Source organism: Notolepis coatsorum (assembly GCF_963971535.1).
Source record: "Notolepis coatsorum genome assembly, chromosome: 11".
In the NCBI taxonomy this organism is placed as follows: domain Eukaryota; kingdom Metazoa; phylum Chordata; class Actinopteri; order Aulopiformes; family Paralepididae; genus Notolepis; species Notolepis coatsorum.
This window is the reverse complement of record NC_140175.1, coordinates 14,451,692-14,466,353: the sequence shown is the minus strand read 5'-3', so window position 1 is coordinate 14,466,353 and position 14,662 is coordinate 14,451,692. Positions and strand designations below refer to the sequence as shown.

General features: G+C 43.4%; 1 protein-coding gene across 1 annotated transcript in view; it reads right to left on the bottom strand.

Moving 5' to 3' along the window:
- nln (neurolysin (metallopeptidase M3 family)) overlaps positions 1-10,339 on the bottom strand; it is a 37,195-nt gene extending 26,856 nt beyond the window's left edge. Inside the window, exon 1 of the mRNA XM_084325156.1 lies at positions 10,228-10,339. Within this exon, the coding sequence (XP_084181282.1) occupies positions 10,228-10,271 (44 nt within the window). The 5' untranslated portion in view covers positions 10,272-10,339. The remainder of the gene's footprint in view (positions 1-10,227) is intronic.
- Between the last annotated feature and the right edge of the window lie 4,323 nt (positions 10,340-14,662).

The following is a 14,662-nucleotide window of genomic DNA, read 5'->3' as shown; positions in this document are numbered from 1 at the left end:
TGATACTAATGGTACCATTATTATGTTACAAACTCAATTCAAATGGTGTTCTAATAATTTATCAATTGAATAATTGATTCAAGTAACCCAAGGATGCTTTACACTTTAAAAGGAAAGGAATAAAACTAAAACAAACTCAAAAGGACAACAGGAATCCTAACAAACAGGGAGGACTACGCTAAAGAAACACCAGGCTGAAGAGGTCTTCAGTCTCAACTTAACGAGGACACACAGTGTCGTAGATGGAAATCATTCTTGTATAGATTGAACTGATATTACACTAAGTGTGAGCAGTGGCGTGCACAGATAGGGCCGAAGGGGAGTTTGTCCAAAATGCCCATCCAAAAATAATTTCTAATAATCTTTTTTTTTTTTAATATGAAGATGGAAATGTATACTACTATCCACGAAAAATAGACCTTATGAACTTAGAAAGTACCCTGCATGCCCCCGCCCCCCCCCCCACACACACCTTCCCAAGTGGTTTAGTCTCAAATCAATCAATTAACTGAGCTATTATCGATGGTGTGGCAACATCAGGGTGGGATTAGTGTGTGTTGGCGGGTTAAATTCCCTTTTTGTAGCTTGAGCACCTGCCCCCCAAATTGTCTGTTCACGCCCCTGAGAGTAAGTGAGTGAATGTACTACAACGGGTGCTCATATAATGGTAACACTTTATAATAACACTCAGTTATAAGACCTTTATAAGGTATTTGTAGATAATGAACTAATCATGAACAAATCATTTATACATTCGTAAATTATTATTAAATCATTTATAACTATATTTGTATAACATTTACAAATTAGTTCTACATTATTTATAACTCATTATCAACATTGTTTGTACTTGATTTGTTCATCATTAAATAATGTTGTTTAATGTGTAGTAACACATTTGTAGATGCTTTGAAAAATGGATATGAAAAAACGACTATACTGTACCTCCATTTATTTGTTCATGTTCAACAAATGATTTGTTAACACATTCATAAACAAATGTTGTAGACAGCTTTCGGATACACCCTTCTTTGTGACATCAAACAGTGACAGAATTAGGACTATAGATAAATGCAATTTTATTAACATATAAAATACATGTGCATGACATATAGTGTAACATGGGGGGGCACTAGGACCCAGGAGTACCCTGGCCAGTGATTGACAGAGTATGTAGACGGAAGTCTCACGCGAGTGAGACTTGACTTCGACGTGTGTTGCCGTCTTTTGAATGAAAGCACGATACATTAGCAGAGCCAGGTTATTCGTACTGCCCCACGCTTTTAAGGTATGAGCAGGCTAAACACCTTTTTTGTTGGTAAATCTATTCCATCATTTCCGCCCTACAACTCTTGTTGTGTAGACGTACTTGATGTGGTGGCCGCTAACTTTACATTTGAATTATGTGTTTGTTCCTAATGTGTGCTCAGTATATTGCCGTATGTGATGATGACACGACACACAAGGGTAATAATTATTTGTATGTTCAGGCTGTATAGGCCCCGATACAGCCTGAAAATACAAATAATTATTACCCTCGTGTGTCGTGTCATCATCATATATCGCAATATACTGAGCACACATTAGGAACAAACACATAATTCAAATGTAACGTTAGCTCCCACCACATCAAGTACGTCTACACAACAATGGAAACAAGACAAACGTCTTTCTCAGGTCTGCATCCCCTTAACAATTGTGTGTATTGAGCCGTACTGTATTGTACCCATTCTGCAATCTGTTAAATAAAGTTTTCATTCATTCATTCATTCTCCCACCACATCAAGTACGTCTACACAACAAGAGTTGTACGTCGGATGTGATGGAATAAATTTACCAACAAAAAATTTGTTTAGCCTGCTCATACCTTAATAAAAGCATTTTCCTGTCTTTGCTGTGCAGGCGCCCTGACCGACCTGTAGGAGTCGCTGTTTACAACGACCAGACTACCACCCTTCGACTCCCCTCCCGCTAACTCTGCCAATTGAGTCAGTATGACGGCCGGCCCAAGCCGGAGGCAACGCTGACAGCCAGATTTGAGACCGGTGTATCTTGCGTTGGTGACGAGCGCAATGTCCGCTGTGCCACCCAGCCGCCGGATTGATCTAAATTTCGATAATTTTTTCAATATTCTGTATGAACAAACCAGACTAAGAAAGAATGGTTGGCTCTGCTCTGTAGAGCACCACAGCACTGTTAGCCACCTCTTAATCCTCTGAATCAGAGTCTGAAGCAAACCGCAGGGGGCTCGTACTAGGGCTAACGTTAGCCTGTTAGCTCTATCATTTACATTTACATGTAAATGATATGTATCATCCATGGTAGCTCCTACATGCTTAGCATTGAGGTGATACCGTAGGCTTGAAATGCTCCAGTGATATGCAAAGTATTTGCAAACACAACCGTCATATCAACACTTCCATCTGTTTTTTTTTTAAATATCTAAATCCCCCCCGAGGGCGGCTACGTGGCGTAGTGGGCAAGGCGCTCGCCACGAATGCGGAGACGCTGGGCTCGCCTGTTCGAGCCCAGCGCTCCACATTTGCTTTCAGTTTAGCTGGTCGTCCGTACTAATACACATTGGCCGTATTAGGGGGTGGGAAACTGATGGGTGGGGATCGGGCGTTGTGGACAGCGACTCCTACAGGTCGGTTGGTGCGCCTGCGCAGTAGAATCAGGAAGTGTCGGGGGCAGCGTGAGCCTCCCACGCGTTACTCCGCGCCACTGAGAGATCGAGCTGCGCAGGTGAAAAGATGTGACTGCTGTTACCTCAAGTACCGGAGGGGACTTGTGCTATGTATGACTTAGTCCACATTGCAGCCGGCTTGTGGGAGGCAAGAAACAGCGTCCATGACAGGGGAGGGTTGAATTGGATGATACGAAATTGGGATGGGAGAAAATATAGAAAAATGGGAGAAAAAGTGGATCAAAAAAATTATAATATCTAAATCCCCCATTCAACGGGCAACGCAGCCTCAACTTTTCAACTTTAGCCTACAACTGTCTGACGTCACCCAATGCACGCTGTGCACCTATATAAACGGTATGCCTGGAACTTGTCCACTGAGAAACGTTCAGCGGTGTCTGGAGTGCAAATAAATTATAAAGAGCGATACAATGCTTAATTTTTTTTACGTTTAATTTTTTCTGTAGTTAATTAATCTAAATTAACACGATAAAGTCCCAGCCCTAATTTCAATGGTTAAATAGTGAAAATATAAATCTCTTCGTACATGGCATCAGAGAAAATAATGTTCAATCTTAAGAAAAAACCACATCTCTTTGATAAATGCTGGGCTGGGTTTAGGCAATACTTAGAACAGATTACATAGTAGGTTGACGATGTAGGCTATTATTGAAGCTCCCTTTTGTCTTTCTGATGGGTATATATTGCAATGAATGATACTGTAAATGTTATTAGTTGCTCTTTGAAGAGAAAAGATGTAACGGTAGATATTTATTTGTTTGGTGTAGAAGTATGGGCACCTGTTAGACGGGTGTAACTGGGTTTACTAAATTCTCAAAATGTGTAAAAAAAAAAAATGAATTTGTTGAGGTCCTAGTCTGGGGGAGGGGAGGGGGGGTCTGGCCTAGAGTTTTTTTTTCTTTTTTTTTTATATTGATTTTTCTTTTGTATCTATTTTTCTGTAACTCGGGAGGGGGGGCAGTTGGCAGCATTTCCTTTTGTATGGTTGTTGAACTGTTGAACTGATGCTGTAAAACTGAAAAAAAAAGAAATACCAATAAACATATTGTTTAAAAAAAATTGTGAAAATATATGCACATTTTCAAACCGGAAGTGTTCCAACCCGATACTGTCCAATGAGAAGTTGGCAAATCTTGTTACATTGAAAACCAAGGCTGAGGTGGTTATTTCAAATAACAATCATCACACTCATGGTTAAAACACAAAAAATAACTGTAACTGGGTTTAAACACACCATAACATAGAAAGATACAATAAACCACACAAATATAACATTTGCAACAACTATTTGACATCTTATGAAACAACTAGAACAACACATTTAGCTACAACCGCAATACAGGTTGGGATGTTGGGGGTGGCTAACTGTCTGTAGCACTGCCTCTGTGCTGCTGACCCTCTGCCGTAGTCTCAGGGGCGGCATTTGAAGGCGTTGTTGTTGCCATCGGCCTTATGCCCCAACCGGGACGAAGAGGATAAGTAAAGTAAGTAAGTTGTTGCCCTCTGTTATACTACACGAATGAGTAATGACTACATGAAAGTCATTGGAGAATGCTGGAAATTAATTCCCCCAAAATTAGGGATGTCCGATATTATCGGCCTACCGATATTATCGGCCGATATCGGCATTAAAATGTGATATCGGTTGATATCGGTATCGGAAATTAAGAGTTGGACAATATCGGTATATCGGTAAAAAAGCCAATATCGGGAGCTCCCGTAGCTCACCGCATATCTCGGCGCTATTTCTGCGTCGGGGAAAACCGCTCTCGTCATGGATCTGGGGGACACAAGTTCGATTCCCGGACCCGCCGTCATTTCTCAGAATGTCTTCCCCTGCTCTACATCCCATTTCAACCTGTTTCTGTCGGTCATGCTTGACCAGAAAAGCGATAAACGCTAAAAAATTAAGTAAAAAAAAAAAAAAAAAAAAAAAGCCAATATCAAGCATCCCTACCCAAAATACTTCCCGTCTGATGTGACACATATTCTTACACCCCTTCCTGACAGGGAGCGACGCGAGCGAGCGTGATTGCGAAAATGATTAAAATGTATTCGTTTCAATCAGACTATCCTGACCTGCCGCGAGCGACAGCGAACTGAGCAGCGATGTCGTCCACCCCTCAGATATTCGCTCGCTGTGTCTCTAGTTGAGCGATTACGCAGCCGAGTCCCGCCCCTAAACACTTTTTATTCGTCAAGAATCGCAGGCTGCTTTGACCCCCCCCCCACGTGTGCTTCCAGGTAACACACACACACACAGACACACTCGGACACGCGCCGCCTCATATCAGGACAGTGTCGCGCGCGATTTCGTCTCTAGTTCGCTCGCTCGCTCCCTGTCAGGAACCGGTGTCACACGCTCATCCTTGTGCCTCTGTAACATTCTGTGCCAAAGCACAGGCTGATCGGCCCTATAGTTTGTGGGATATTGCGTGGATTCACACACACACTCACCCACACACAGATGCTACCGAAAACATAATGTCCTCAGATTAGATTCTGCCTACCGCAGACCTAATGAGTGAGTTGAGTTGAGTTAGTTAGTTAGTGACATTGCCTGTCTAAAAACAGAGATGGATCGAGACGGGCAGAATGTGTCGAGGGTAGGAACTGAAGGCTCTGTTCCAGTGGCAGGGGACAGTGTGCAGTAGGGCTGGGCAATTAATCGAAAAAAATAGACTCGATTCATAGACCTATGCAATCTCATTTCTAAGTTATGACGATCTTTTTTTTTATAAAAAAATAAATAAAGTATTAAATATATATATCTTTTTTTTTTTACTTTTTACTTTACTTTTTAAATGATTTTATTGAAAACATAAGAATCGTGAGAGAATCGTGATCTCAATTCTTAGAGAGAAAAATCGTGATTCACATTTTAGCAAGAATCGCCCAGCCCTAGTGTGCAGCCTGGTGTGAAGAACGATGAGGAGTCCAGTGTCGGGGGAGCATAGGCTACGTGAGGGGGGTGGAGGTGTGGAGGAGGTGAGAGAGGTATTCGAGGGTAAGGTCATGGAGAGACTTTTACGGTAGGTGAGGAGAATTTGGAGGATCACATGTACCTTGAGTGGGAGCCAGTGGGGGGTGGTGTGCTGCCAGGGTTTTGTGCCGTGTGAGTAACAGCAGGTTCAGGACACACTGTGAGTCTATCCAGGGCTATCAAGGACTCTAGCCCAGTAGCCACCCAAACAACTGCCTCTTTGCACTGCTGCGGTCGGGCAAGCGCTACCGGGGTCTCATGGCCGGTACAGAGAGACTCAAAAGGAGCAACAGTATCTGTATGTCGTGTCATAAATGTCATGATGAATTGAAAATGGGGGACCCTGATGTAAACAAGACGAAAGTCTTTCTCTGGTCTGCATCCCGTTAACGATTGTGTGTATTGAGCCATACTGTATTGTGCCCATTCTGCAATCTGTTAATAAAGTTTTCAATCAATCAATCAAGCTTCTATCCCCAGGCCATCAGGCTGCTCAATGTGGACTCAATGTAGCATTAATTCATCCATTCTAACGTTCATTCATTGCACACAACATCCACATGCACACACTCACTTTAAACATTACACCATATTTTATCTATTTATTCTTACACATTTGCACTACCTTGAGCCTGGGTGTAATCTTTGACCCAGAGCTCAAATTCGACCGGCAGGTAAATGCCGTAGTCAAGTCATGCTTCTAACAACTCCGCAACATCAGTAAAATAAAAACAATCCTTTCACCCGTCGACCTGGAAACAGTAGTCAATGCATTCATCACATCAGGCCTTGACTACTGCAATGCCCTCTACACCGGCATCAGTCAGGCAGCCATGTCCCGCCTTAAAATGGTACAACACTCTGCAGCTAGGTTCCTTACCGGCACCAGAAAGAGAGAGCACATCACACCAGTCCTAGCCTCCCCACACTGGCTACCAGTCCCACTTAGAATAGATTTCAAAATCCTCCTCCTCACCTTCAAGGCACTATCGGGTGCAGCACCCCCATACATCACCGAGCTCATCACCCCCTACGCAGCACGCAGGTCACTAAGATCCTCCAACCAGGCTCGGCTGGTCCCCCCCCGCACCAGACTCAAAAAGAGAGGCGATCGCTCCTTCAATGCCGTGGCCCCCAAACTATGGAACCAGCTTCCCCTGGAGATCCGATCTGCCCCCACGCTGGAGACATTTGAGGCCCGTCTAAAAACCCACTTTTATTCCTTAGCCTTCGATTAATCCTGATTCTCCCACACCCTAACCCACACACTCCCATGCAATTTTATCCTGCCCCCTCCCTCTTGTGTCTCTTCTTGTGCTCCTCTGTCCCCGGTGTGCTATACTGTACTTTGTGCTCCCCTATCCGCTTGTCCTATTTTCGGAATGTACTGTCCTGTCCTGTTGTGCCTTTTTGTATTTGTGTATTTTATAGGACATTGATTTTATGCTTTGACTGTACTGTACAGCACTTTGGTTGGCTCTTGAGCTTTTAAATGTGCTTTATAAATAAATTACTTGACTTGACTTGACTACCTCTTCTACCTGATATTTGTCTTTAGTCAATTTTAGTTTTGTAGTGTTTGGTCTTTTCTTCGAATGTTAAAAAATTACATTCGGTACAGCCCACTCACACACCGATGGCAGAGGTGACCATGCAAGGTGCCAACCTGCTCATCGGGAGCAGTTAGGGGTAGGGATGTCCCGATCGCCTTTTTTTGCTCCCGATCCGATCCCGATCATGTGATTTTAAATATCTACCGATTCCGATCGTTCCCGATCCGATCTTTCACATTAGTAATCAATTTTGACGCATTTGTGTCAGAAACTGGCGGAGCAAGAAGCCCCTCTGTTGCCTATAGTCCGGGGCGTGAACGCGGCGGCTCTTGTTATTACATTCATATGTGCTTCATATGAGAAATATTTAAAGTTTCAATATATGTTTGCACATTAGTATACATTCAGTGTTCGACTTACGTAATGATTAGCTCCATTCTGGTCTGAAACGCCGACGATAATCCTCAGTCACACAGCAAATCATTGCCGTTATCTGAAAAGTTAGTCTGAAAACTCCGCCTCCTGCTGCTTCATGAGTTTTTCCTCCACGCGAAATGTCCTCCTTGCAAACATTGCAATTGCTGTTGTACTGGCTTGACTTTCTATTTTAAAATGCTTAGTTACAAACCTCTAGCAGCTGCTCAAGTCAGTGGATAACCATGTTTCGGGGAGCAACGTGTTGTTGTGATGTGAGCGTCTAAAATTAAAGGGAAAGTGTTTGTTGCAACGGTGTAAATTAAAGGGGATGTGTTTGTTGTGGACAATTATTCTGCTCTGTGTGACAATAAATACATTAATGATATATTATATGTAATTTAAAACCAAAACTAAGGCCTCCGTATGAGTTTAAGACGTGAACATGGTCATGTTTGTTGAAAAAATAAAATAAAAAATAAAATCTTTTTTTGACTGCCGATTTTTATTAAAAAAGGTTCCCGATCCCGATCCTCTGAAAAGCACGTGATCGGCGCCGATCCCGATCACGTGATCGGATCGGGACATCCCTAGTTAGGGGTTAAGTGTCTTGGTCAAGGACACTTTGACACATTGCCGGGAGGAGCTGGATTCTGAATCAAACTGGGAACCTCCGGATTACCAGACAAATGCTCTACCTCCTGAGCCACTGTCGCTCCCAGTGCGGGTAATTTCATACCTTGTACTTTGTTAGGTCTATAATAATTCCTTGCACACATAGGGTTGCAATAAATAGGCCTACTTCAATATCGCAATATCACAAAATACCAAACCCTTTTTTGCCACTTTTTGCCTCACATTCACCCATTCACACACCAATGGCGGAGGCAACCATGCAAGGTGCCAACCTGCTCATCGGGAGCAGTTAGGGGTTAAGTGTCTTGGACTCTTGGTCAAGGACACTTCGACACGCTGCCCGGGAGGAGCAGGAATCTGAGCCACTGTCGCCAGTATACTTATATTGAACCCCTTTTTTTGTATCTACTTTTTTCTCCTCCTTTTTCTGTGATTTTTCTCCCCATCCCAATTTACCTCTCGTGCCAATTCTCCCTCCCCTGTCCTGATCGTTGCTCGCATATGCCCCCCACTGGCCGGTTGTAGGGAGGGAGGATAGAAGCCTTGCATCACATGTCCCCTCCGATACATGTGGAGGCAGCCTGTCACATCTTTTCACCTGCCAGCGCGGACTCTCATTTGGCGAGGAGTAATAATAACAACGTGTAGGAGGCTCACACTGCCCCCGCCATTTTCCTGACTCTGCTGTGCAGGCGCCCCAACCGACCTGTAGGAGTCGCTGTTCACAACGACCAGACTACCCCCCCGTCCCCCCCCCCCCGTCCACCCCAGGTAGCCACAACCCCCCTATGTCCGCCACCAGAGCCACCACAACCCCCCCCCCGCCCTGTCTGCCAACAGCAGAGCAGGTGTAAGAGAACCGCGACCAAGAAAAACCAGCAATACATTGTTGGAGGTCATATTGGCCGCGGAACTTGAACCACGCACATGCTGCGCATTTCTGTCCGCGCTAAACGGCGACCTTCCCCGCGATGTGCGCGACGTGCCCATAAAGTTAGTTCAAGCATTGCGACGGAAACACTACACATGTTCAAACAACTCAGGCACCAGCTATGTCAAAGGCAAGCATGTGAAGGGAAGTGACTAAAAATAAACCGATTGATTGATTGAAAAAGTTATTAACAGATTGCAGAATGGGTAGAAATACAGTACGGCTCAATACACACAATTGTTAAGGGGATGCAGACCAGAGAAAGACTTATTTCGTCTCGTTTACATCAGGGTCCCCCATTTTCAATTCATAACATTTATGACAGACATACACAGATATACAGTACTGTTACATCCAGACATTTATATGACATACAAGATATACAAATATACAGTAGTGTTTATTTACAGACAGTTTCTAAACGACCGAGGCATCTTCTTTGCACTTGTGCAGATGAAATACAAGATGCCGAAATAATCATTTGATTTATTTATCATAATTTAATATACTTATTTAATTAAATTATTTATTTCAAAATGTGTTTATTATTGTAGCACTCCCTTCAGCTATAATAAGCGGCGTGCCACACGGATGCTGGAGTAAGCTACTAATAAACTAATATAATAATAATGCAGGACCTCTTTAGATGCAATGGGCGGCACACACACACAGGAACACACACACACACACAGGAACACACGCACACAGGAACACACACACACAGGAACACACACACACAGGAATACACGCACACAGGAACGCACACACACAGGAACACACACACAGGAACACACACACACACACACAAGAATACACGCACACAGGAACACACACACACACAGGAACACACACACACAGGAATACACACACAGGAACACACACACAGGAAAGCACACACACAGGAACACACACACAGGAAAGCACACACACAGGAACACACACACACGCACGCACACACATGCATTGTCTTTTTTCCCTCTCAATTTAAACAAACACTGCCTACCTGCAAAGCGTTTGGCAGCACGCTATAATTCTCAAGGAAAACATGCCAGCGAGTGTTTATGCTTTATGCATGCGATGTCGTGCAAAAAAACCTCTCTCTTCAACAGGCAGCAGGCTCCTCTCTCTCTCTCTCTCAGTCCCCGGTAGAGATTATAGACCTGACCACCGCACCTCTTCCGGTACTTTGAGCTCGTGGGAGAGAGCGCGCGGGGGGGGGGGGGGGGTGATATCTATGGGAGCCACGACCACGACCACCTACGTCAAGGCTCTCCAGGGGCTTCTCAAAACGTTGTCATACCGTGACGACCCCATTTTATTTTGGATTTTTTTTGGGCGACACCCACCCACACTTAATGTATCGCGTAATTTCAAACGTGGAATTATTAAGGAATATCAAAATAAAAGCACACGTTGTTGAACTTGATCATGCACATTTATTAGAAAATGTTATTACACTAGCACTATGTTATTATCAATACACATTAAAAAAAACGAGGCATATTTAGCCAAAATATGTTGCCAGAACATTATTAAAAAAAAGAAAATAATATATTTTATTTTTACTTTATGCGTGACCCCACTGTCACCTAGGCTAGCCGCGCGACCCCAATTTGAGTTTGAGAACCACTCTAATCAACATTCATTCACGCGCTCCCCCCCTGCCTTAGTTCCCCCCCACGAGCTCCAGGTTCAGATACATGATGTGACGCGGAGCTCGTGAGCTCGGCTAATAATAACAACCACTTACATCAAGGCTCTAATCAACATGCATCCGTTTGGTAGTGCGGCAGTGAAATGGTTAATTTCATTGTATCCCCCCCCGCCCCCCTCAGTCACGATCTCCATGTAACGCGGAAGAATCTGCTTATTTCCGCTTGTCAGCACGCATGCGCCGATGATGCGCTCCGTCGTCACAGTTCTCATGACGCGGCAGCAGCAGCAGCAGGACCAGAACCCAGGTAGGAGGTGGGCGGGGGCTGCATCCTTTTGGTACAATGTTGTTATTTACAAATGGGCTACATTGTATCATGCGGGGGGGACAACAACATGGACTCGATGTCAACCTTTGTTGTCTCCATTGTCTCCCCAAAAAGCTTATTGGCTAATAAACGCGACACCGGCAGATGATTGTGTGTTTCCAGCCATCACAAGAGACTGCAGACTGCATTAGCAAACCTTATTATATCCGCATGGTGTTGATCCGACAGGGCTGTGTGGATATGTAATGTAATCAACAAGCCTGCTGTAATTTGTTTGCAGGTGACGATGATGCATTATATAGAATAGGATGATGGTGAGATTGTGTTATTGTGAGGTGGAATAATAACCATTTCGTTTCCCACCACCATGGGGTTACATCACATCACACCAGTGTCTGCATCGTTGCATTCACGTGTGTCAACACATCAACACTATATATAGTCAAAGCCTTTATCTCTAGACTATATCAAATGTATTCGTTTTATATCATCAGTACATCGGCACCTGGGAAATCACGTTTACACAGCGGAATAGAATACCAATATTTTACACCCATGGACATTATTATAGTGCGTTGCTGCTGTTTTGTCATCCTTGTGTTGTATGGGTGCCCTGTGTATGTGTGCCCCGAACTGTCCTATAATAAAAACAGCAATGTCTTACATCACCAGACTGTAAATGGAACAGCTGTAGCCTGTAGGCCTATTATGTTAGTATGGCTCTGTGCGCACATATAGGCGGCGTTGTGCGTGTGAGTGGCTGAACTGACTTTGAACTTAGCTGTGATTTATTTAGCTATAATAATAGGAGCCGTTTCTTGCCATGGTAATTAATTAATTAATTAATGGCTTTGGCTGTAATCAACCAGAATGGTCCTCCTCTGTATTGTGACTGCAACTTGTTCCTGTTTGCGGACGACTCAGCCCTGCTGGTCTCTGACAAGAACAAGTTACAGGTTGAAAAAGCCCTCAGCTCGGAACTAGGCAAAATCTGCATATGGCTCGCCGACAACAAACTATCATTACACATGGGCAAAACAGAGTCCATTCTCTTCGGTTCAAATAACAAACTCAGCAAGACTGACGACTTCTCGGTTACAGTGGGTGACAATATTGTCACAAGGAAAGATGAAATTACCTACCTGGGTTCCATCCTAGAGGCTAATCTTTCCTGTGACAAAATGGCATCCAATGTAATAAAAAAAGTCAACCAACGAACGCGATTCTTGTACCGGATCTCCTCTCTGGTAAACAAGAATACCCTGAAGACTCTAGCAGGAGCACTCATTCAAGGGTACTACGACTATGCTTGCACCTCATGGTACCAAAGCACCTCAAAGGCACTAAAAAACAAATTACAAACATCTCAAAACAAGCTAGTCAGACTACTACTTGACCTGACTCCTAGAACCCACCTCACCCCTGCCCACTTTGACAACCTAGGATGGCTTAGAGTAGACGACAGAGTACAGCAACTTGCAATGGGCCTGGTCTACAAGATACACTACGCGACCAAGGTACCCATGTACATGTCAAAATACTTCCCAAAGGTCAGTGAATACCACGATCACAACACCAGAGGGAGCTCCACAAATCATGTAAAACCCAGATTCGGCTCAAACAAGGGACTAAACACGTTTCGCAATTATGCCACATCAATGTGGAACGCCCTGCCTAAAGCTGTAAAGGAATGTGAATCACTACCCACCTTCAAAAACACTCTCAAAAAACACCTACGTGAGACTGCAATTCGAAACTGGCCCCTACAAATGTCCTAACCTAGTTGTACAGTAAATGACCAAGTAAGGCTTTGTCAACATTCCAATGTACAGTGTAAAATGTGTGTGTGTCCCCTACCCAACCCCCCCCCCCCCCCCCCCCCACCTCCAATGTACAGCCCTCACCCAACCCACCCAACCCCACCCCACCAACCTCCTCCAATGTACAGTTTCTACGCCAAATGTATATACACTCCTTTTCTGGACACTTTTGTATCACAAACAGTACTGTATTTGCAAATCTGATATGTCATAAATGTATAGATGTAGCAGTACTGTCTATCTGTATGTCATGTATGTCATATATGTTATGATGAATTGAAAATGGGGGACCCTGGTGGAAACAAGACGAAAGTCTTTCTCTGGTCTGCATCCCCTTAACAATTGTATGTATTGAGATGTACTGTACTGTACCCATTCTGCAATCTGTTAATAAACTTTTCAATCAATCAATCAAACCTCATCCCATTGTAAGTTGTCTGGACTCTTTTGTCTTGTCTGGACTCTTTTCGTATCACAAACAGTATCACAAACAGTACTGTATTTGCAAATCTGGTATGTCATAAATGTATAGATGTAGCAGTACTGTCTATCTGTATGTTGTGTATGTCAAAATGGGGGACCCTGATGTAAACAAGACGAAAGTATTTCTCTGGTCTGCATCCCCTTAACAATTGTGTGTATTGAGCTGTACTGTACTGTACCCATTCTGAAATCTGTTAATAAAGTTTTCAATCAATCAATCAATCAGTCTTGGAAACAAGAATTGTATTTTTTTTACTGCACCGGTTTAGTATTTGGTGGTGTTGTCATATCATGGACACTGAATGAATGAATGAATGAATGAAAACTTTATTTAACAGATTGCAGAATGGGTACAATACAGTACGGCTCAATAATACACACAATTGTTAAGGGGATGCAGACCAGAGAAAGTCGTTCGTCTTGTTTACATCAGGGTCCCCCATTTTCAATTCATAGAGACATCTATGACATATACACAACATACATGACATCATGACCTTTATGGCATAGGGATATACATGACAGTACTGTTACATTTGTGACATATACGATATGCAAATATACAGTACTATTACCCATAGATCCTAACAGAGAATATATACATATATACACATGGAGTGTATCCCCATTGTTTATGATACATTCTATACAAATACAGGACCAGGAGTCGCAAACTGTAATGTATGAACAACATCCCGAACAATGTGAACGCCACAAATCACATGGAATCTGATGTTTTCAATTCTGATTTGGGACCACTTTCATAATGTGGTCTGAATTGGAAATGGAGGGCCCCTATATGTAAACAAGACGAAAGTCTTTTTCTGGTCTTCATCCTCTTAGCAGTTGTTGTATTGAGCTGTACTCTATTGTACCCATTCTGCAATCTGTTAATAAAGTTTTATTATTATTTTTTTTTATTGATATTTTTCCCCCTCCTTTTTCCTCCGATTTTCTCCCATCCCAATGTTAGTCGTTATGCCAATTCCCAATCCCCTTCCTGGTCGCTGCGCACTTACCCCCCACAGTCGGTCTGGGAGAGTGGAGGCTACCACGTGCTTCCTCCGACACACGTCCAGCCAATCAACCGCTTCTTTTCACCTGGCAGCGCAGATTCTCACTGAGAGCGTGTAACGTGTGGAAGGATCACACT